Source organism: Pristiophorus japonicus, chromosome 5 (assembly GCF_044704955.1).
Source record: "Pristiophorus japonicus isolate sPriJap1 chromosome 5, sPriJap1.hap1, whole genome shotgun sequence".
NCBI lineage: Eukaryota > Metazoa > Chordata > Chondrichthyes > Pristiophoridae > Pristiophorus > Pristiophorus japonicus.
The window spans coordinates 116380553-116405195 of NC_091981.1; the positions used below are offsets into that span (position 1 = coordinate 116380553).

The following is a 24643-nucleotide window of genomic DNA, read 5'->3' on the forward strand; positions in this document are numbered from 1 at the left end:
TGTTCAGTTAAAAGTGCCTGAACAGGGAATTAATCCATTCTTGTGAACTCTTGAGTAAGCATAGAGTGGAGGTGATGAAGGCACTCTAACTGTGTGTAGATGCAGACTGAAAACAATAGAGATCTCGCCATATTGTGGTTAGCTATGGCGATATTTGGAAACAGTGATGAGAATTTTAAAATTGACACTCTGCCGGACCAGGAACCAATGTAGGTCAGCGGGCACAGGGGTGATAGGTGGAAGGGACTTTGTGCGAGTTAGGAGCATAACCCAGTGCTGACAATCTCCAGAAGAGTGTGTGAATATGTATCGAAGAATTGAAATGGAATACTTGTGATTGTTGTCTATGAAGTTTGAGTTGCGACACAGTTTTTACTTGCATATTTATTACTATTATTGTGTAAGTAACTTACTTTTTTCTTTTCAGCAAGCACTTATGATGACTATCGTAAATTTGGCTCAAAACTTTGTAGGAAGTAACAATGTAAGTTTGTTGCAGCCAATTGGTCAGTTTGGTACCAGATTGCATGGTGGCAAAGATGCTGCCAGTCCTCGTTATATTTTCACTATGTTAAGGTAAGCCGAGGACACTAGAGAAACAAAAGTACCTAAATGCTAATTGAAAAAGATATATTTATGCTTAATGTATACACATTTCACCATAACTCTTGAAACAGTAGCTAGTCTTTTCTCTTAAATACTGACCGACCTGCTGTGTAGTTCCAGAATATTATTGCATTTTCATTCTTTTGTTTTTGCAATTTACTAATGTGTTGCTTGTGTATTTGTCAGTTGTATCTTTTATATTTCTTTCTAGCTAGCTTATGTTTGACAAAATTATATATAATTGTACTTTTAAGCTATTTCTGCTGTTCTAATTGTGTAGAAACATGATTTATTGAATTCTTCAAAAAACAGTGTTTTCAATCAATGGCCCCAAGTTTCCACATGATTTCCAACTGGTGGAGAACGGAGTATCTTAGAAATCGGAATTCTCCACATTTAAGTTTTCTGCAGTTCTAGTCAGGTAGAACAGTTTCACTTTTGAACAGAATATTTTTTTCAAAAGGGGGCGTGTCCGGCCACTGACACCTGATTTGAACGTTTCCACAGTGAAAACGTACTCCAAACTAACTTAGAATGGAGTAAGTGAAGATTTTTGTAGGCTTGAAAAAACCTTGTCTACACATTAAAAAATCAGGCACAGGTTACAAATTAGGCGTCCGGAACGAGGTGGGGGGGCGGGAGGGGGAGGAAGGGAAGTCATTACATTCTACAATAAATCCTTAGTTATACTTATACAAATATTATACAAATAAATCCAACCTGAATAAAAATTTATAAGCAAAGAAAAGATTAAATAAACCATGTTTCTACCTGTGTGAAAGTGCTTCAGGCAGGCCTTTCAGGCAGCGGTTTGCCGTCGGGACCGACCGACGGCAGGGGGAGGCAGGGAGAAAGCTGCAGGATGCCTCATTACTTGAGGCAGCCGTTCCCGATGGCAGTGGGGGTGAGGCAGGGAGAAGGCTGCAGGAAGCCTCATTACTTGAGGCAGCCGTTCCCGACGGCAGGGGGGGGGGAGGCAGGGAGAAGGCTGCAGGAAGCCTCATTACTTGAGGCAGCCGTTCCCGACGGCAGGGAGAAGGCTGCAGGAAGCCTCATTACTTGAGGCAGCCGTTCCCGACGGCAGGGAGAAGGCTGCAGGAAGCCTCATTACTTGAGGCAGCCGTTTGCCGTCGGGCCCGACCAACGGCAAGGGGAGAAAGCTGCAAGTAGCTTTAGTGCTGATCATGGAAGGGCAATGTGGTTTGATTAAAAAATGTAAAAAATTGAACAGCTACAAAGAATTTGAATAGTCTCAAACAAGTGCATGTGTCCTGTTTATCACAGTCTATCTTTAATTACAGAATGTACTCCCTCACCCTCACACACAGAAATATCAAGAAAATTAAAATGCAAGCCTTTGCAAGGGTTCAATAAACAAATTTTCACTTTTTCTGCAGCACTTTTTAAAATGGCCGAGTGGCAATGTTTCCTTCAGACTGCGCGTGCGCGAACGCTCCAATGTGCACGCGCAGGGTTGCCGGCACGAAAAACACTCATTTTAATTGTACCCGCCCCCTTCTACTTACAAAATCGGTGCGAGTGGTAGGCTCCGCCCCCTGGGCGCCACGTCAAGCAGCCATCGAGCTGCAAAGCGCTCGAGAATAGCGCGTTTTTTTTCAGGCGCCGTTTTCGGCGCGTAAAACGGGCGCCCAGCTCGGAGGGGCGCCTGTTTTGCCGCGTGTGGAAACTTGGGGCCAATATGTGGTTATTTTACAATACTGTGGCTAATTTGGGGGAATATTAAATTTTTACTAAAGTATCTTAACTTTGAGGTTAAGCATGTTGCATTTGTTTTTAGTCCATTGGCACGTTTGCTTTCCCCTCAAATGGATGACAATTTACTGAAGTTTCTTTATGATGACAACCAGCGAGTAGAGCCAGAGTGGTACTGCCCCATAATTCCCATGGTCCTCGTAAATGGAGCTGAAGGTATTGGTACAGGATGGGCTTGTAGAATTCCTAATTACGATACTCGGGAGCTAGTCAACAATGTCAGGCGGATGCTGGATGGCCTGGATCCCCTTCCTATGGTAAATAATGGAAAATATATGTGCCATTTTTTTAAACTCATTTTTTGTTACAAATGTCCATGTTTTATATTTTTTTCATAACTTTGGATCATTACATCATTTTTGTTCAAAAATGTATATTTTCTGATAACTGAAGAAGATCTTGTAAGATATAGGGGTGAAATTGGTCTGTGCCAGTATGGACGTGTAATGAGTTGGCAGCCCATTTTACACTGTGCCCTATTTTCCTTTCAATTGACTTTAATGGAAAAGAAAATTGAGTGCGCTGTAAAACGGGCCATCGATTTGCTATAGCTCCATTTTGCACTACTGGTACAGACCAATTTCAGTCCCATAATGTTTTAAGATAGGAATCAAAGGTATAGTACCAACATTCTGACAACCTGGCCAACCCTTTTCTTAAAGTGAAAAGCTTAACCAAGAGACATTTTATCTTGAAGCCAGATACTGTAGTGCCCCCTTTTCTCGTATTGGAAATCAAGGTGTCAGCCTTGATTCAGTGGCAGCACACTCATCTGAGTCAAAAGGTTATAATTTCAAGCCCAGCTCCAGAGACTTGAGCACATTATCCAGACTGACACTTCAGTGCAGTATTGCCTGTGGTGCTGTCGTTTGGATGAGATATTAAACCAAAGCTTTGTCTATCCTCTTGCATGGATGTAAAAGATCCCATGGTACTTTTCAAAGAAAAGCAGGATGGTTCTCCTTGTGTCCTGGAAACATTTATTCCTCAGTGACCATCATTAAAACAGATTATCTGGTAATTTATCTTATTGCTGTTTGTGGGACCTTGCTGTGTGGCAATTGACTGCCTCGTTTCCATACATTCTAACAGTGGTAACACTTCAAAAGCACTTCATTGGTTGTGAAGTGCTTTGGGATATCCTGAGGTTGTGAAAGGTACAATATGAATTCCTGTTTGTTCTTTACTACTTACTGTTCTCTTATCATGGAGAAATTGCCCTCTGTAACTCTGATAAGAGAAACTTTCTAACCATTTAAATGCAGATGTAAAAGTTTGTAATGAGACTTTCAATAGGATTGTTTGAGCAAGACTGTTAATTTGTTAGAAAATATGACAATGCACTATTTTCACGGCATCAATATATTGTTCATGTACACCTTTATAGTTAATTTATAAATGCAAATAAGGCAAACCATTACCCTTAGGGTTTAATCACTCATAGTCTTACTATTTTGCTTTGATTCTCTAGCTTCCATGCTATAAGAACTTCAAAGGAACAATTCATGAACTGGGCCAAAACCAATATGTTGTTAGTGGTGAGATCTTGGTTTTGGATCGGAATACAATAGAAATTACAGAACTTCCAGTTCGGACTTGGACACAGGTAACAATTTTAAACTAAGTTTTAATATGGCAGTAATTCAGGGATTGAAGTCCATAACCACTGGAGAATATGGATACAACTATGCCCATTTTATTTCCCCAGAGAACAACTTCTCATCTCTCCATAAAGAAGGATTGTACTCAAATGCATCTACACCATTGGGGTGGGGGGGGGGGGGGGGGGGCGGGGGGCGGGGGCAGGGGCAGGGGGCGGGGGCAGGGGCAGTGGCACCGACACCAGAATTGGTTGAATTGTCAGTTTCACAATATACTCAGTTTTATTAATTTAAAGATTTTTTTCAATTTTTCTTGTTTTCTTTCTTTATATATCCCTGTTCAACTAAGCTTTGTGGCTGAAAAGAGTCCTGCACAGTGATAAGTCAAGAAAACCCCCCAAGTTTGAATTAGGACCTATTAGCAATTATTGCTCTTCAGGGAATGTTTCCATGTGACTATAGTCCCTTACTTAATTTACTGAAAGGAGAATTTTGAGACAGACACTTCTTACTAAAAATGTATTGCCAGTTATGGGGGCTATCAGTAAGTGCTTCTGTGCTGCAATGTATTTATTGAATCATGAAATAATTAAAACCTATAAAAAGAGATAGATTAAAATTGGCTTGCGTTTCTGAAGAAAGGATGAGGTGTCACTTTTAATCAATGGCATTTTCTTTTAGTATGTCTTAATACTTACTTGAGAACTTGTGTTTTTAAATATTTTCCTTGTGTGTGCTGATAAATATTTATGCTGGATTGAATAAAGGTTTTTTTTTCCTACAGGCATACAAAGAACAAGTTCTTGAGCCTATGCTCAATGGGACAGAAAAGACGGCAGCTTTGATAAATGATTACAAAGAGTATCATACTGATGCTACAGTTAAATTTGTGGTAAAAATGTCAGAGGAGAAACTTGCACAAGCAGAAGCTGCTGGCTTGCATAAGGTGTTCAAACTACAAACGACTCTCACTTGTAACTCCATGGTAGTATCCTTTTTTATATATATATGTGTGTGTGTGTATGTATGTAAAATTTTTAAATGCTGGATGTATTTAAAAAATGTTAAAACAGCAATAACATTTATGATAATTGCAGGTACTATTTGATCACATGGGTTGTTTGAAGAAGTATGAAACTGTACATGACATCTTGAAGGAGTTCTTTGATCTGCGGTTACATTATTACAATCTGAGGAAAGAGTGGTTGTCAGGAATACTGGGAGCAGAGTCTTCAAAACTAAACAACCAAGCTCGGTTCATTCTAGAGAAAATACAGGGAAAGATTACAATTGGTAAGGATAGATGGATTAAAGTACAACATTGAAAAGTTCCATAATAAAACTTTAAGTAATTGGAATTTTGTGCTGTATTAGATGCTGTTGAGCAATTGTTTGCAAGTAAAATAATGATGAATAAAGCTGAACAAAATTCCAATCCATGCTATCAGGAGAAGCCCTATGGATACTTGCTCTTGTTCGCACATAGAACTCCTAATGAGTCAACTGAAACAATGAATGAAGAAACCCTTCCTATTCTTTTCCTCTTCCTTCTCTTAAACCTACCCCCCCCCTTGCTGGTTAGATGCAGATGGGCCTGAAAATACCGTTAAAAAGCAAAATGCAAGTAAAATAAGGGTTCGAACTTAAACTCAGCATTGCAGCGACTAGATGTATTATTATGGTCATATTTTCATGGATGCGAATGATGCCAACGAACTGGAAGCTGCGTAGAAGTGTTCTGCGCATGCGCGCTTCTAGTTCGTTAAGGGAGATGCTCGTTGAAAACATTTTTTAAAAGCCAGGAAGGGAGTGGGCTTGTTTTTTAAAAAAAATTAAAAGCTAGGAAGGGAGTGAGCTCGTTTAAAAAGAAAAATCGGGAAGGGTGCGGGCTGTTCAAAAAATAGCCAGGATGGGAACGGGCTCATTTAAATCAAATAAAAAGCTGGGGTGGGAGCGGGCTCGTTTATTAAAAAAAATCCGGGATGGGAGAGGGCTAGGTTTTTTTTTAAAGCCAGGGAGTGAGCGGGCTAGATTTTTTTTTTAAAGAAACCCGCGAAGCGAGTGTGTTCGTTTTTTTTTTAAATCATGCTTCTGGTCGTTGGAGCTTCCACTTCTCGTCGTTGGCAGAAGTCGCTCCGTATTTTCATTTATGATTGCCAGTTTTCATTCAGTTGTATCTTGCGAGATTGCTGATCAACCCTTTTCGTTCTTGAAAGTGTTACACATTCTCACTCGCTAGCTACTGTTTATACAGTTCTTGGAAACTAAAAGGAATAATTTAGAACAGAGGTTCCCAAACTGGGTGAGGGAGGCGAGCACACCAGGGTTATTAGGAGGGGTCATGAGGACGACGCCAGCTGTAATGCACAAACAGGTAATGTCTGCAATATGTAATTTCTCTTTTGATGGCGCTACAGGACTGCCCATATCCCTGTCAGGCTAATTCCCAACACTGCACTTTCCAAAACTATGACATGCTCTGCGATCAGTTCCAGCTAACAGATATTTCCTCGGTATAAATGTGTATCATGCAGTTAAAAGAAAAGCTGTTTACCTTCTGGCCTGTACTTCTGTGCAGCACAAGTTTCTTTTTTGAAAGTGTTTGTGAGCCTTGGTATTCCCATAGAGAAATAAATTAATTGCAGCAAATTGCTGGTTCCCACCCCCCACCATGCGCCCATGACTTTGTTTCAGAAATCTGTTAAAAGGTTCTTTGCCTGAAGCTCTACAGCTCTGTGGAACATACTTTTTTTTAGCCCTGCATTGAATTCCTCATGAGCCCTGGGGACTCACCATGTTTTGAAAGAAAGACTTGCATTTATATAGTGCCTTTCACGACCACCGGACGTCCCAAAGCGCCTTCCAGCCAGTAGAAGTACTTTTTGAAGTGTAGTCAATGTTGTAATAGAGGGAATAGATAAACAGCCATCCTTTTTAAAAAAAAATTGTTAGTCCAAAATGATTTTATTACCCAATGTTTTACACATTTCTGAAAAGTTTGTTTATTTTTACTCTGCTTGGATTTTGGGTTGCTGTTTGCTTGGCGTCATCTTAAATTGAGAATTAAATTAATAATTACATCCGTACTCCGAGTTCTCAATGTTTGCACACAAAAAACATACTTTACCTCCTCCAATGCAACCAAATGATGCATTACTTCCTGTTCCACCCACAAACAACCTGATGACAGACCCATTCAGTTTCCATCTGTGGAAAATTGTTCATGCACTGGCTCACATCCCCAGCCCAAAGAGAGGAGAGGCACGCAGTTTTCCTTTTATTGAAGCTGCTTACGCTGTATTAGTTGCTGGAAGTATCCCTGATCTTATCCCACCTCACTGCCATTATTTCTAAGTAATGCTGGCAAAGCGGGAGCATATCGTGAAATTTCATGGCCAGTGAGTTCGAATGACTGATTGGATTTCATTATTAAAAGCTAAAAGTATAAGGGAGCAGAATTAAAACAGGTGAAGTGATACAAATGCTGAAGTATTTTGGTTTGTAGCTTCACTAACATTAATTTTGTAAAAGTTTTATTTCTTAGAAAGTGGAGGGCATGCATTGAATGTGAATCATGAGAGGGGATGGGCAACAAAGTTTGTCAACCTCTGATCCAGGATATCCTTTGGTACAATTATTAAAGACTGCTTTCATGCTAACATTAGTCACATATTAAAATCTTGACTGTTTAAATCTGTTCACATTTTGTGTGTTCTAATCTGAGTTATCATTTTCTCATTCACCTAATTTGGAGAAAATAGAACAGCTGCTTCAGTATTGAGCATGCTTCTTTCCCTTCAGCCCGAACTATTCACCTTGCTGCTTGTATTCTCCATCATGTGTCCTTTAATATTGAGAATCATAGAATAGTTCAGCACAGAAGGAGGCCATTTGGCCCGTCGAGTCTGCGCCAGCTCTTTCGAAGAGCAATCCAGTTAGTCCTACTCCCCTGTTCTTTCTCCATATCCCAGCACTTTTTTCTCCCAAGTATTTATCCAATTCTCTTTTGAAGGCTACTATTGAATCTATATATATATATATGGAGAATGGTACCCCATTAATCTTTTTGTTGCGTTTCAAACTGAAATATGTGCAAAAAGAATCAATTCCACTGTCAGAAAACTAAATTCTAATTATGTAAGATTAGATAATGGGAGTATTTCAGGTTTTGGTAGTTGTATTACAAAAGGCTATCCTGGAATAGTCTATTTAAAGTTGATTTACTTTTTGTTGAAGGAGACACATGTCTCATTTTGTCTCCAAACCTTTCAATGTTCTTGCATGAAAATATTACTTGTAGCTGATGGATTATTTTCTTTACCGTAGACATAAAGAAAACTGAGAATATGGACAAAATTTTGTGATTTATGCCTAATTTTTTTTAAATGATTTTTTTTACAAATAATTTCTCTTTAGAGAATAAATCGAAGAGGGACCTTTACCAAATGCTCATTCAGCGGGGCTACGAATCTGATCCAGTCAAAGCCTGGAAAGAAGCACAAGAGAAGGTAAAAATATGCTATTACTTTAAACCAAATGTAAATCATTAATTTGCCTATTAAAACTGTACTTTAAATACATTTTAGTGTTTAAAAATAGAACTAGTTGATGGAATTCTATATTTTGAGTAGGTTCATGGCTGTGATTCCCACAGTTGTTGAACAGTGAAAAACTTCAGAGCACCAGTCATACAGAAAACTTCCAAGCATTTTGTAGCAGCCAAATTTTCAATGGCAGCGACATCCCAATATTCTGCAGATTAAAAAAAATCAATTTGTTGCAAAAAAGACGATATATCTTTAAATAAGATTATTGCTCTCTGAGTGCACTCTTCCTCAGTAATTGACAGAAGGTAAATGAAAATTTTATGGGGAAATTACAATGTATTTCTCAAATGATACCAATATAAATAAGGATTAGTTGAGATTCTAAGTGTTTTAGGCAGTGCATTTCATTTTGATTAACATCTGCAGGAGTATCCGGTGTTAACTGGCGAAAAGTCAATATGGTATTGGTGGATGGAATGATTCAACTTTCAAGAAATGATAATGGCCATCTTTATTAAGATGTTAGATAAGTTTTATTAGTAATGGATGACTTAGCACATTGGATTAAGACACTGGTCATTGTGAGATAACAGGAGTTGAAAAAGGTTTTCTCTTTCTTCTCCTCCCCGCCCCCGAGCCCAGGGAAACTGGTTTCCTGATCTCGGTTGTGCCACTTTATAAGCACTGATCAGAGCCAGACACTTTACTTGGGAAAGAATAAGAGGAAAAGGGTGGGAACTTTGTACCAAAGCTCTACTGCACTTCTTAGCAGCTGGTTATGGCAGAGGCATGGAAAGTTGCCATTCTACCTTATCGACCACCATTGGTTTGTAGTCGAGGCAATCAACCACAATCTAAAACTTCTGTTTGACTTGAATTGTCACTCCCTCCCTCAGTAACTCACTCACTCACTCACTCACTCGAACCATCTCAATTCAGTTAGTCACAAGTACAGAACTGTCCTCAATATGATCACAGATTGGCACTCTTATGATGTATTTAACTTAGAGATGTATTTATATTAGAGAAGTACTTTGGAGAGTTGTTCTGCATTGTTACCTCCGCTCCAGGTGCTATAAAGAATTAATCTTGCTTACATTCTCGGCCTCCTCCTGAGGTCCCACCCTTAACAGAAGCCAGTCTTCAGCCAATTTGATTCACTCCACATAATACCAAGAAACGGCTTAGCGCACTTGATACAGCAAAGGCTATGGGCTCCAACAACATCCTGGGTGTGGTGCTGAAGACTTGTGCTTCAGAACTAGCCGCACTTCTAGCCAAGCTGTTCCAGTACAGCAATGTGGAAAACTGTCCAGCTATGTCCTGTCCACAAAAAGCAGGACAAATCCAATCCGGCCAATTACTATCCCATCGGTCTACTCTCAATCATCAGCAAAGTGATAGAAGGTGTCGTTGAAAGTGCTATCAAGCAGCACTTACTCATCAATAATCTGCACACTGATGCTCAATTCGGGTACTGCAAGGACCATTTAGCTCTATTACAGCCTTGGTTCAAACAGCAATAAAAGAGCTGAATTCCAGAGGTGAGGTGAGAGTGACTGCCCTTGACATCAAGGCAGCATTTGACTGAGTGTGGCATCAAGGAGCCCTAGTAAAATTGAAGTCAGTGGGAATCAGAGGGGGAACTCTCTACTGGCTTGGGTCACGCCTAGCACAAAGGAAGATGGTTGTGGTTGTTGGAGGCCAATCATCTCAGCCCCAACGACATCATTGTAGGAGTTCCTCAGGGCAGTGTCCTAGGCCCAACCATCTTCAGCTGCTTCATCAATGATCTTCCCTCCTTCATAAGGTCAGAAGTGAGGATGTTTGCTGATGACCGCACAGTATTCAATGCCATTAGCAACTCCTTAAATAATGAAGCAGTCTGTGCCTGTATTGAGCACGACCTGGACGATATTCAGGTTTCGGCTGATAAGTGACAAGTAACATTCACGCCACATAAGTGCCAGGCAGTGACCATCTCCAACAAACGAGAGTCTAGTCACCACTCCTTGACATTCAATGGCATAACCATCGCTGAATCCCCCACAATCAACATCCTGGGGGGTCACCATTAACCAGAAACTCAACTGGACCAGCCACCTCAATACTGTGGCTACAAGAGCAGGACAGAGGCTGGGTATTCTGCTGCAAGTCTCTCACCTGACTCCCCAAAACCTTTCCATCATCAAAAGAAGAAAGACTTGCATTTATATAGCGCCTTTCACATCCCAAAGCGCTTTGCAGCCAATGAAGTACTTTTAGAATTGTAGTCACTATTCTAATGTAGAAAACACGACAGCCAATTTTCACACAGCAAGCTCCCACAAACAGCAACGAGATACTGACGTTATAATCTGTTTTTTGTATGATGTTGATTGAGGGATAAAAATTGGTTAGAACACAGGGGATAACTCCCCTGTTGCTCTTTGAAATAGTGCCACAGGATCCTTTACATCCACCCGAGAGGACAGACGGAGCCTCGGTTTAATGTCTCATCCGAAAGACGGCAGCTCCCAACAGTGCAGCACTCCCCCAGTACTGCACTGGAGTATCGGCCTAGATTTTTGTGCTCAAGTCTCTGGAGTGGGACTTGAACCCACACCTTCTGACTTGGGCGAAGGTGCTACCAACTGAGCCATGGCAAACTCAAGTCAGGAGTGTGATGGAATACTTTCCACTTGTCTGCAGCTCCAATAACACTCTAGAAGCTCGACACCATCTAGGACAAAGCAGCCCGCTTGATTGGCACCCCATCTGCTATTGTAAAACATTCACTCCCTCCACCACCGGTGCATCGTGTCTACAGTGTGTACCATCTACAAGATGCACTGCAGGAACTTGCCAAGGCTTCTTCGACAGCACCTCCCAAACCCGCGACCTCTACCACCGAGAAGGACAAGGGCAGCAGGTGTATTGGAACAGCTCGACCTCCCAAATCTCACACCATCCCGACTTAGAAATATATCGCCTTTCCTTCATTGTCGCTGTCAAAATCCTGGAACTCCCTAACAACACTATGGGAGTACCTTCACTGCACAGACTGCAGCAGTTCACCACCACCTTCTCGAGGGCAATTAGGGATGGGCAATAAATACAAGCCTTGCCACCAATGCTATATCCCAGGAACGAATAAATTTTAAAAATTCTGATGCATATTCCACAATAGCCAACACAGCATAAAACAGTGGCATGTGGTCTTTACTGTAAATCGACCAAAGTACAGCTGTCTAATGGATGAGGAAGGTCTATGCAGGCCAGTGTTACATTTTATGGTCTTCCCTTGCTCCAGATTTTTCCTCGACGATATTTTGGATCACTCATGGGTGAGTCCTAACTCCCTGTACTTTCAAGGACATCTTCACTAGCCTTAATATCTAGGTAACTTTTGGTAATGTGCAAACAGCTTTCTTTCTGGTAATTCTTTTAGGCGCCGGAATTAACCTATACCTCCAAAGGATTTCTTTCCGTAGAGAATCACATCAGATTTTGTTTTAAGCTTAAACTGTTATTTGAATCTCAGTTCATCAAGCTCTCCTCTGAGATCACCTAGCCTCCTATCCTCCCTTAATCTCTCCCTCCATATAAATTCCCCAACTCATATTCATGGCCACTCCCTTGACCATGCCATCTCTTGTGGCCTAGCTTCTCCCATCATGTCAATTGTAGATAAGGCCATCTCTGACCACTTCCTCGTATCGCCTTCCACCCCTCCCTAAAACCTGCTTCCTTCTGTGTCCGCCCCTGGAAAAAACTCTCTCCCAACTCTCTTACAACTGCACTTATGAAATCCAAACTGTCCAGCCTTTGGCCCTCCATTCACCATGGCATTTCTGCAGTTAATAATCTACTCGACCACACCCTCACCACCACCTTTGATGCCCTAGTCCCTATAAAAACCATCACCATCTCAACCTGACCATTCCCCATGGTACGGCCCTCATCTTCGCTCCCTTTAGTCCAAGGGACACAGACTTGAACGGATATGGCGGACAACTGGTTTAGCCATTCACCAGATCTGGCTGGACCAATAAAGCATTATCGGGTCCGCCCTCCTCGCGTCTGACAAAATTAATCACCATTCCAAAATCATTCTGGAATGCAGTGATAAACCCCGGCTTCTATTCTCCACTGCTAACCGTCTTCTTAAATCCCTGTCTCCTCCACCTTTACATCTGGCAACAAGTGAGAGGAGCTCATGGACTTCTTTGTCTCTAAGATTGAGACCATCTGTTCAGCTACCTCTGCCACTTCCCTTCCTTCCCTTACCTCACCGGGCCAAACTTCCTCTAAGGTTCTCCCCGCCCTAGCCCTGAACTCTCATCTTTCTCCAGTTTCTCTCCGATCTCCCCTCATAACCACTCCACGCTCATCTTGTCCATGACACCCATTTCCTGATCCCTCGACTCTATTCTCACCAAACTGCTAACCACCCAACTTCCTTTTCTGGCTCCCATGTTGGCTGACATTGTTAATGGTTAGAATCATAGAATGGTTACAGCACGGAAGAAGTCCATTCAGCCCGTTGAGCCCATTCTCTCTCCTCAGGTTCTGTCGTCCGTTCTTCCCCCCCCCCCCCCCCTTTCTCTAAACTACCATTGTCACCCATTATTAAAAAAAAAACAACCCTTGACCTCTCCGTCCTTGCAAACTACCACCCCCATCTCCAACCTCCCTTTCCTCTCGAGCCCTTGAACATGTTGTCGCCTCCCAAATCTGTGCCCATCTTTCCAGCAACTCCATGTTTGAATCCCTCCAATCGGGTTTCCGCCCCTGCCACAGTACCAAAGCGGCTTTCATCAAAGTCACAAATGACATCCTTTGTGACTGTGCCAAAGATAAACTATACCTCCTCGTCCTTCTTGACTTGTCTGCAGTCTTTGACACGGTTGACCACTCCATCCTTCTCCAGGACTTCTCCACCATCGTCCAGCTGGTAGGACTGCTGATTCCATTCTTATCTATCTAATTGTAACCACTGATTCCATCCCTCTTTCTAACATCTTTCTGTGGCTGAACCACACTGTTCGCAAACTGGGTGTCATATTTGACCCTGAAATTAGCTGCCAACCACATCTCTGCAGCATTATTAAGACTGCCTATTTCCACGTCTGTAACATTGTCCGTCTCTGCCCTTGCCTCAGCTCATCTACTGCTGAAACCCTCATCCATGTCTTTGTTACCTCTAGACTTGACTATTTCAACGCACTCCTGGCTGGCCTCCAACATTCTACTCTACGTAAACTTGAGGTCATCCAAAACTTGGCTACCCGTGTCCTAACTCGTACCAAGTCCCGTTCACCCATTACCCTTGTGCTGGCTGAACTATATTGGCTTCCGGTTAAGCAACGCCTCACATTCAAAATTCTCATCCTTGTTTTTAAATCCCTCCATGGCCTCGCCCCTCCCAATCTCTGTAATCTCTTCCAGCCCCCCACTGCAAGATATCTGCGCTCCTCTGTTGCCTAGGCCCTAAACTCTGGAAATCCCTACCTAAACCTCTCCACCTCTCTCTCCTCCTTTAAGACGCTCCTTAAAACCTGCCCCTTTGACCAAGCTTTTGGTCACCTGGCCTAATTTCTCCTTTTCCGGCTCGATGTCACATTTGTTTTGTCTTAATACTCCTGTGAAGTGCCTTGGGCCGTTTTACTACGTTAAAGCTGATGGCTTTTATATATGCAATGTTTCTTTTGTATTCCTTACCACTTCAGGAATTGTGCTAGTCTTTAGGCTATATTTCTTGGAAGTTTCACATCTTTTGTCTGATTTAAACAACTGCAGCTCTGTAAATATCCCTAAAAAGGGTTGATGGGACTTCCTCAATTTGAGTAACTGGCTTTTATACACATAACTGAATAAATCACAGTCTTTGTTTGTTCAAAGGTAGCTTGGCTCCTCCCTCAAGCTTTACAAATAACTGACAAAGCTTGCAACATTTGTGTAGAGTTAAGCCAGGGTCAAAATTCTGAAAGCAGCCATTTTTATTAAACGCCTTGTAACCAGTGACTTTATTCAAGAAACCTTTATGAAGCAAAACCAAAGAAGTGCTTCATTTTTATCACAGCTAGCAAATGCAAAACTGCTTTACCTGCCTGTGGCATAATGTCCTACCACAGTCGTCTTTTCACTATCTATTTGTATAAGATCCCAAATATTTTGTGAATATTTGGAAAAAAATGTATTGGGCCAGAATTTGCTGACGAAGTAACGGTGAGGCTAATGGCGTTCGCCTTTATTTACATGTAAATTATACAGCAACTTCAGGAGAGGGGCAGATGCACAGTTAAATGCGAATATCCAAAAGTTGCATGCGAGTTGCGCTGCTCTGCCATTAGCTTCATGAACATGGCATTTTGCTGGTTGCCTCACCATTGACATGCATTAAACGTCATGAAGTAGATACCAACTGAGCCTGCAACAGACATTTAGGGTTAGTAATTAGAAGCGCAAGTACCCTTTTAACAGTGTGATAATTGTCGATTGCCAATCAACCTCTGGCACTGAAAATTAACTATTACAAGTTTGGAGTTTTATTCCTTCAGGTTTTTAATTTTGCCATGAGATTCTGAAAATGTCAAATTTTAATTTTTTTTCTTGTGTTTTGTCTTTATTCCACTCTCAATCCAGTCTTTCTTTCCCCCTCTATTTCTCTTTCTGTACATGATTTGGTATTGAATTCACCCTCCTGAGTCCTTCCACTGTTTATTTTCCACTCGTTAAATCTGACTGGTTCAGGAGATAATCTGTTGGTTACCCTGTTCACTCGGGTTCCAAATGTCCTGTTTCTCTCTCTGTGCCATTATTGGCTTGCTCTTTCAGCAACTGGATGGGCAAGATATTTTTTGAGCTGAAGGTTGCAGGGGCCGTCAAACTAATAGCACTCTTAGATGCCCTACTACAGCAAAATTCTAGCCCAATATCTTCCTGTCTCGTGGCTGGCTTTGGGAACCAACATATGATCTTAGTTCATAAGGATTGGAACTGTAATATATTGTTTCTTTGTCTAACCTTGGTTCTCTGGCACCATATGCTGTTGCATTGAAAGTAAGGAGCAATAAAAGTTGAGGGAATTTTGGATTCCATAGCCAAGTTAATATTTTGATTAATGTTCTGATTCCATGTTGTTGTATTAAGTTCTTCTTTAAAATTGATCTGGATACTCTCTCCACCACCTGCTTCCATCTTTTTTTTTGCAGTCAGCAGCAGAAGAGGATTTGTTGGAACTAGATGATGGCACTTCAAGTGTTTCAGGCACTGGATCTGGGCCAGACTTCAACTACATCTTGAACATGCCTCTTTGGTGCCTTACAAAGGAGAAAGTAGATGAACTACTAAAACACAGGGATTCAAAAGTAATGCACTGACTCCAATTATTTTCATACTTACAGGCCTGTCTCTGAATACTTTGCCAAACTGTTTTTTATATGTTGTAGGGAAAAGAGCTTGATGATCTGAAGAGAAAGAGTGGTCCTGATCTTTGGAAAGATGACCTTGTCGCCTTTGTTGAAGAGCTTGATGTAAGTTTAACAATAGCATGCCGACTCAATTGACTTCCTTATTTTAATGAAGCTTATAACGAGCTTTTCTATCTTAAATTTTTTTTTAAATTCTTCCATTTACATGTGGTAAAATTATTTGTTGCCCTGTGTTTTATTTTTTTTTTAAGATGCACCTGTAACAGTTCAGTGTGCTAATATTTTAAAAATTGCCTTCTAACACTAACCAGAAGTAACAAGTGATATTTAACATACCCTGTATTACCTTGCCACTCCTCTAAATTCAAATTGAAGAACTTGGGTAAAAGAGCATTTGAATGATGAAAAGGTAATGCTGAAAAAAGCTGATGCAGGAATCTGGAATTGAGCATTGCTGTGAATTTGCAAGCGTGGGCCTATAATAAAGTAGTGGCAATTTAACAGCTGATTGTTACTGTTATGAATTGCAATTCTGTTGAAGTCAAATTATAAAGCTGGTCACAGCTCACATATTCTAAGTGATGCAGCGTTTTTTTTTAAAAAAGCAGATTTCCCATGATTTTGCTTACATTGAGTCCAAAGCTGTGCTGTTGCAAGGGGAGGGGAGGCTTCCTGAGGTTTGGAAATGAGGGAGGAGTGCCCAACTGCAACAAAAGAGGTTTATAAGAGATTGCCCCACAGATGGCTCCTGGAAAATAAATGTATCTACTTTGGTAAAGAAAATGACATTTTATTTCATACTGTACTTAAATAAACCTCTGCATATAATACATGGAAGGTCTTTACTGTCTGCAAGAAGCTGGCTGCCAAGCTGACAGTTTTGCTAAGAGCAATTAATGTTGCAGGTTTGCCCTGAAAGGAGTTAGTTGCTCTGTGGTAAGTGTGCTGCTGTAACCGAAGCTGTGCGCCTGTATCGGCAGACTTAATGAAACCACAGCTCAGACCAGGGGGTAAAAAAAATAACAGGAGGATTAAAATGATCTAATGAGATTTGAATAGAGTTGGTTTGCAATTAAAATAATCATCTGAATTCTGAATGGCTTTTTAGCTAAACATGTAGGTCAGTTTATTTGTTCCATTTAACGATATGATTAGTCACTTGTTCAAACAGACCTATTTCTCCATTTTAATGCAGCGTGTGGAAGCCCAAGAGAGAGATGATCTTCTAGCAGGATTTGTTAGCAGGGCGGTTAAGGGCAAGGTTGGCAAACCGAAAATGAGAAAGATGCAGCTGGAAGAGACTCTGCCCTCAGTTCATGGGAGGAGAATTGAACCAGTCATTACCTTTGCCATGAAGGCAGATGCCACAAAAAAGATGATCAAGAAGAAAGGAAAGGCAAGTTAAAATATAGCTCCAAATGTATTCAAACTACGTTTTGGAGTACATTGTAAAATGTTTGTCCCACCCTTTGTTTATGTTTGATAAGCCACACCCTGAAGGTTCACAGGAATGAGTAACTGGAATCGCCCATCCCAAGGTCTCACTGACTCTGCAAATTGTAACTTGATCTACTTTGACTTCCTGAAATGACAAAGGACAGAGCTCATCAGGAGACAGCAAGGGCCAGCCAAGGTGCCTTACCCTAGTCCAAGTGAATGCCTCCCCCAGCCGAAGTGCCTTACCCCAGCGCAAGTGCATCCTTCCCAGTCCACCCAACCATAGATGGGGCAGGTATTGTGTACGGATTGTTAACAGGTTTATTGGGTATGAAGTGGCTAGTGACAGTATTGTGACTTCTGGATATCATCCACTCCAACGATGTCCATTGTAGGGGGTTGGAAGAATGTGATCCGTCTTCCCTGAGTTTCCTCGCTCCCATACAATCCCCCCCCGACCTGTGTCTCTTTTTCCCCCACACAACCCCCCAGTGCCTATCTCCCCCAGTCTTTCTCTCTATCCCCCCCAGTCCCTCTCCCCCAGTCTCTCTCCTCCCCCGCCAGTATCTTCAGTATCTTCCCCCCCATTCTCTCTCTTCCCCCCCGCAGTCTCTCTCTTCCCGCCCCCCCCCCCGAGTCTCTCTCTTCCCCCACCCCAGTCTCTCTCTTCCCCCACCCCAGTCTCTCTCTTCCCCCACCCCAGTCTCTCTCTTTCCCCACCCCAGTCTCTCTCTTCCCCACCCCAGTCTCTCTCTTCCCCACCCCAGTCTCTCTCTTCCCCACCCCAGTCTCTCTCTTCCCCACCCCAGTCTCTCTCTTCCCCCACCCCAGTCTCTCTTCCCCCACCCCAGTCTCTCTCTTCCACCCCCCAGTCTCTCTCTTCCACCCCCAGTCTCTCTCTTCCCCCCCCGTAGTCTCTCTCTTCCCCCCCCCCGCAGTCTCTCTCTCCCCCCCCCGCAGTCTCTCTCCCCCCCCCCAGTCTGTCTCCCCCCCCCAGTGTCTCCCGCCAACCCCCAGTCTCTCTCTCCGCCCCCCTCAAATCTCTCTTCCCCCCCCCCCCCCGTCTCTCTCTCCGCACCCCCCCCCCCCCCCCACAGTCTCTCCCCTCCCCCCCAAGTCACTCTTCCCGCCCAGCCTCTCTCTCCCCCAGTCGCTCTCTCTCTCCCCCAGTCGCTCTCTCTCTCCCCCAGTCGCTCTCTCTCTCCCCCAGTCGCTCTCTCTCTCCCCCAGTCGCTCTCTCTCTCCCCCAGTCGCTCTCTCTCTCCCCCAGTCGCTCTCTCTCTCCCCCAGTCGCTCTCTCTCTCCCCCAGTCGCTCTCTCTCTCCCCCAGTCGCTCTCTCTCTCCCCCAGTCGCTCTCTCTCTCCCCCAGTCGCTCTCTCTCTCCCCCAGTCGCTCTCTCTCTCCTCCAGTCGCTCTCTCTCTCCCCCAGTCGCGCTCTCTCTCCCCCAGTCGCTCTCTCTCCCCCAGTCGCTCTCTCTCCCCCAGTCGCTCTCTCTCTCTCCCCCAGTCGCTCTCTCTCTCTCCCCCAGTCGCTCTCTCTCTTCCCCAGTCGCTCTCTCTCTTCCCCAGTCGCTCTCTCTCTTCCCCAGTCGCTCTCTCTCTTCCCCAGTCGCTCTCTCTCTTCCCCAGTCGCTCTCTCTCTCCCAGTCGCTCTCTCTCTCCCCCAGTCGCGCTCTCTCTCCCCCAGTCGCTCTCTTTCTCTCCCCCAGTCGCGCTCTCTCTCTCCCCCAGTCGCTCTCTCTCTCTCCCCCAGTCGCTCTCTCTCTCTCCCCCAGTCGCTCTCTCTCTCTCCCCCAGTCGCTCTCTCCTCCAGTCGCTCTCTCTCTTCCCCAGTCGCTCTCTCTCTCTCCCCCAGTCGCTCTCTTCTCTCTCCCCAGTCGCTCTCTTCTCTCTCCCCCAGTCGCTCTCTTCTCTCTCCCTTAGTCGCTCTCTTCTCTCTCCCCCAGTCACTCTCTCTCTCCCCCAGTCGCTCTCTCTCTCCCCCAGTCACTCTCTCTCTCCCCCAGTCGCTCTCTCTCTTCCCCAGTCTCGCTCTCTCTCCCTGCCCCAGCCCTTCTCTCTCCCCCCAGCCTCTCTCTCTCTCTCTCTCTCTCTCTCTCTCTCTCTCCCACCACCCTCTCTCTCTTTCTCCCCCCCCCCACCCTCTCTCTCTCTCTTCCCCCCCCCACCCTCTCTCTCTTCCCCCCACCACCCTCTCTCTCCCCCAGCACCTCTCTCACTCACCCCAATTCCTCTCTGTCCCCCCAGCATCTCTCCCTCTCTTTCACTCCCCCCACCCTCTCTCTCCCCCAAGCCTCCCCCTCTCTCTCCCCCCAGTGCTTCCCCCTCTCTCTCTCTCTCTCTCTCTCTCCCCCCCCACAGCCCCTCACTCTCTCTTTCTCTCTCTCTCTCTCGCTATCTTCCCCGCCCAGTCTCTCTCTCCACATCTCTCTCCCCCTCTCTCTCTCCCCCAGCCTCTCTCTCTCTCCCTCTCCCCACAGCCGCTCTCTTTCCCCCCCCCCAGCCTCTCTTGCACTATCTCTCTCTCTCTCTCCCCCCTATCTACTCTCTCTCTCTCTTCCCCCACCCCTCAGTCTCTATCTTTCTCTCCTGTATCCCCCAGTCTCTCTCTCTCTCTCCCCCCAGCCTCTCTCTCTTTCTCGCCCTCTCCCCTAAGCCTCTCTCTCTCTCTCTCTCCCCTCAGCCTCTCTCTCTCTCCCTCCCCAGCCTCTCTCTCTCCCTCTCCCAGCCACTCTCTCTCCCTCTCCCAGCCACTCTCTTCCCCTCCCTTAGCCTCTCTCTTTCCCTCCCCCAGCCTCTCTCACTCCCTCCCCTAACCCCCCTCTCTTTCTCCCGCAGCCTCTCTCTCCCCTCAGGCCCTCTCTCTCTTCCCCCAGCCTCTCTCTTCCCCAGCCCCTCTCTCTCTCTTCCCCCAGACACACTCTCTGCAAAGTCTCTGTCTCGCTCTCTCTCCATCTCTCTCTCTCCTCTCCCTCTCTCTCTCTCCCGCAGCCTCTCTCTCTTTCTCTCTCCCCCAGCCTCTCTCTCTCTCCCCCAGCACTTCTCTCTCTCCACCAGTCTCTCTCTCTCTCTCTCTCTCTCTCTCTCTCTCTCTCTCTCCCCCCCAGCCTCTCTCTCTCTCTCCTCCAGCCTCTCTCTCTCTATCTCTCTCCCTACCTCCCCCAGCCCCTCTCTCCCTCCCCAGCTCCTCTTTCTTCCCCAGCCATGCTCTCTCTCTCCCCCAGCTGTGCTCTCTCTCCCCCCCCCCAGCGTCTCTCTCTCTCTCTCCCCAGATTCTTTCTCTCTCCCTCCTTCAGTCTCTCTCTCCTTCGCCCAGCCTCTCTCTATCTCTCCCCCCAAGCACCTCTCTCTCCCTCCAGCCTCTCTCTCTCTCTCTCTCTCCCCCCAGCCCCTCTCTCTGTCTCGGCCCCTCCGCCAGTTCTCTGTTCGCCTCGGCCACCCATGGGCTCTCTCAGCCCCACAGCCATCACTCTCGGTGCTGGGGCCTGAGTGGACGAAGAGAGTCGGGGCCTCAGCGGAGTCTTGGACCTCAAGTCCTGCTTCTCGGCACCACGTAGAGGGAATGATTTGGGACCGGGGAGGGGGCGGGGCTTGACAGATGCGGCAATGGGGGGGTGGGGCTTGACAGACACATGTCTGTCAAAAAAGTGCAGTACAAAGACTGCCATAAATTCCACAAGGTACTCTTAATTATGCCTTGACCCAGAGGTTCCCAAACTGGGGAAAGGGGATGTGCGGCGAATGCCAGCTATAACTCGCTAACAGGTCATACCTGTAATTCTCCATTGGTGGCGATGTAGCTCTTCCCTCAACACTCGGGCTGATTTCCATCTCTGCACTCCTCAAAACTCAGGCTCTCTTCACAACTCGTACAATCCCAGCAAACAGTTCCAGCTTACAGATAATTTCATATTTCATAGTACTTCTCAATTCTGTGTGCATAAATTTCTTCAGCAGTGCTTGTGAGCCCACCAACTCTGCTTTGCCCCTAGTTCTGCAAGTCTGCAGATAGGTTGTTATCTTTGTCCCTTCATCAAAGTCCTCAAGCCCTTGGTCCCCTGTGATGTTTAAAGGATATAGATAAATAGTCCTTTTTAAAAACTTGTCTGAATCTCAAAAATTACTTTATTTCCCAGTGCGTTGCACCATTTCTGGAACTTATTTTTCCCTGCTTGGATTTTGTGTTGCTGCTTGCTTCGCGTCATCTTAAATTGCAAAATAAGTTGATAATTATATCCGCAGAAAAAAAATTAATTTATATTTTAATTCCTCCAAAGCAGCCTAACTATCCATTACTTCTCCAAGTAATCTGACCACAGACCCATTTTAGTTCCCAATTGTACAGACAATTGTTCATGCTGCAACTCCCACCTGAAGCCAGGAGAGGCCCACAGTTTTAATTTCAGTGGAATTGCTTACACTATCATAATGGCTGAAAAATTCCTCTGATCTCGTGCTTTGCTGGTGTTATTTCAGCAGAATTGTGGTGGAAACCCCCGTTTAAATGCGCAAATTGGGTTTCCTTCTGGCAAAGTAATGCTGGCAAAGCAGGAGCTGGTTCAAGGAACTTCCCAGCAAGTAAGTTCTAAAGATATGATTGGACTTCATCTTAAAACTCAAAAGTGTACGAGTGTACAATTAAAACAGCTGAAGTATTCTGGTCTACCAGCTACATCTACACAAGCATTAATTAAGCAAAAATACTGTTTCATGGAAAGAGGGGCTGTGCATGGGACATGAGTCTCTGAAGGGGGACTCAGCCAAAAATGTTTAGGAACCTCTGGCTTAACCAATGCCATGTACCAATTTATCTTGTACTCTGGTCCTTTCTATAAAACCCCAAATTCCACCTGCCTTTTTGTTATTGCTGCACCTTGCCTGCACTTGCACGTTCTGGAAATTATGTATTTAAACCCTTGGCTGGGTCAGAATTAGGTGAATTTATATTGGGAAACAAAGAAATGGCAGACCAGTTGAACAAATAATTTGGTTCTGTCTTCACGAAGGAAGACACAAATAACCTTCCGGAAATGCTAGAAGACTGAGGGTCGAGTGAGAAGGAGGTACTGAAGGAAATCCTTATTAGGCGGGAAATTGTGTTAGGGAAATTGATGGGATTAAAGGCCGATAAATCCCCAGGGCCTGATAGTCTGCATCCCAGAGTACTTAAGGAAGTGGCCCAGAAATAGTGGATGCATTGGTGATCATTTTCCAACAGCCTATCGACTCTGGATCGGTTCCTATGGACTGAAGGGTAACTAATGTAAGGCCACTTTTTAAAAAAGAGGGAGAGAGAAAACGGGTAATTATAGACCGGTTAGCCTGACATCAGTAGTGGGGAAAATGTTGGAATCAATTATTAAAGATGAAATAGCAGCGCATTTGGAAAGCAGTGACAGGATCGGTCCAAGTCAGCATGGATTTATGAAAGGGAAATCATGCTTGACAAATCTTCAGAAATTTTTTGAGGATGTAACTAGTAGAGTGAACAAGGGAGAACCAGTGGATGTGGTGTATTTGGACTTTCAAAAGGCTTTTGACAAGGTCCCACGCAAGAGATTGGTGTGCAAAATTAAAGCACATGGTATTGGGGGTAATGTACTGAAGTGGATAAAGAACTGGTTGGCAGACAGGAAGCAGAGAGTCGTGATAAACGGGTCCTTTTCAGAATGGCAGGCTGTGACTAGTGGGGTGCCGCAGGGCTCAGTGCTGGGACCTCAGCTATTTACAATATACATCAATGATTTAGAGGAAGGAATCGAGTGTAATATCTCCAAGTTTGCAGATGACACTAAGCTGGGTGGCGGTGTGAGCTGTGAGGAGGATGCTAAGAGGCTACAGGGTGACTTGGACAGGTTAGGTGAGTGGGCAAATGCATGGCAGAGTTATCCACTTTGGGGGCAAAAACACGAAGGCAGAATATTATCTCAATGGTGGCAGATTAGGAAAAGGGGAGGTGCAACGAGACCTGGGTGTCATGGTACATCATTCATTGAAAGTTGGCATGCAGGTACAGCAGGCGGTGAAGAAGGCAAATGGTATGTTGGCCTTCATAGCTAGGGGATTTGAGTATAGGAGCAGGGAGGTTTTACTGCAGTTGTACAGGGCCTTGGTGAGGCCTCACCTGGAATATTGTGTTCAATTTTGGTCTCCTAATCTGAGGAAGGACGTTCTTGCTATTGAGGGAATGCAGCGAAGGTTCACCAGACTAATTCCCAGGATGGCAGGACTGACATATGAGAAGAGACTGGATCAACTGGGCCTGAATTCACTGGAGTTTAGAAGGATGAGAGAGGATCTCATAGAAATATATAAAATTCTGACGGGACTGGACAGATTAGATGCAGGAAGAATGTTCCCGATGTTGGGGAAGTCCAGAACCAGGGGATATAGTCTTAGGATAAGGGGTAGGCCATTTAGGACCGAGATAAGGAGAAACTTCTTCACTCAGAGAGTTGTTAACCTGTGGAATTCTCTCCCGCAGGGAGTTGTTGATTCCAGTTCATTGGAAATATTCAAGACGGAGTTAGATATGGCCCTTATGGCTAAAGGGATCAAGGGGTATGGAGAGAAAGCAGAAACGGGGTACTGAGGGAATGATCAGCCATGATATTGAATGGTGGTGCAGGCTCGAAGGGCCAAATGGCCTACTCCTGCACCTATTTTCTATGTTTCTATGTTCTTCTGCACCTTTATTTCCATTAAGTGTAAGCCTTCCCCCCCCCATCCTTTTTTACCCCTCTCATCCCATGTATCCACACTAAATTGCATCTGATAGCTTTCTGTCCATTCCACAAACTGTCTGTCCTCCACGCTGTTTGCCAAACTCCCGACTTTTATGTCATCGCCAAATTTCAAGACTGTGTTCCCTATTCCCAAGTCCAAATGATTTTATATATATATATATATATGCTGCTATATTTCTTTTTATACACTCGAATTTTTCGAATACCTTATCAAATATCTTCTGGAAACTCATATACAACTTGTCTGCAGCGTGCCCTCTATCTAAAAAATTGTATCTACAACACCTTGTTAAATGTCTTCTAAACACCCAAATGCAACTCATCTACAGCATTTCCTGTATTGATAAAATCATATCTATAAAATCGATCACTTCAAAATTTCTATTAAATTTGTCGAAACACAGTTTGTCTTTAACAAATCCTAGCTGGCTGTACTTGATTAACTCTTGCATTGAAGAAATAAAAGCAAATTATTGTTCCTTTTTTGAAACTTCTAAAAATTTGATAGAGTACCTTT

The 24643-nt window shown here is 44.2% G+C and overlaps 1 protein-coding gene across 1 annotated transcript in view; it reads left to right on the forward strand.

Moving 5' to 3' along the window:
* Positions 1-24643, forward strand: part of LOC139264103 (DNA topoisomerase 2-beta-like) — a 146290-nt gene that overhangs the window by 25902 nt on the left and 95745 nt on the right. The window contains exons 12-20 of the mRNA XM_070880192.1: positions 428-576; positions 2405-2636; positions 3851-3985; positions 4765-4965; positions 5078-5273; positions 8397-8488; positions 15724-15879; positions 15961-16044; positions 17138-17338. Coding sequence (XP_070736293.1) covers positions 428-576; positions 2405-2636; positions 3851-3985; positions 4765-4965; positions 5078-5273; positions 8397-8488; positions 15724-15879; positions 15961-16044; positions 17138-17338 — 1446 coding nt within the window. The remainder of the gene's footprint in view (positions 1-427; positions 577-2404; positions 2637-3850; positions 3986-4764; positions 4966-5077; positions 5274-8396; positions 8489-15723; positions 15880-15960; positions 16045-17137; positions 17339-24643) is intronic.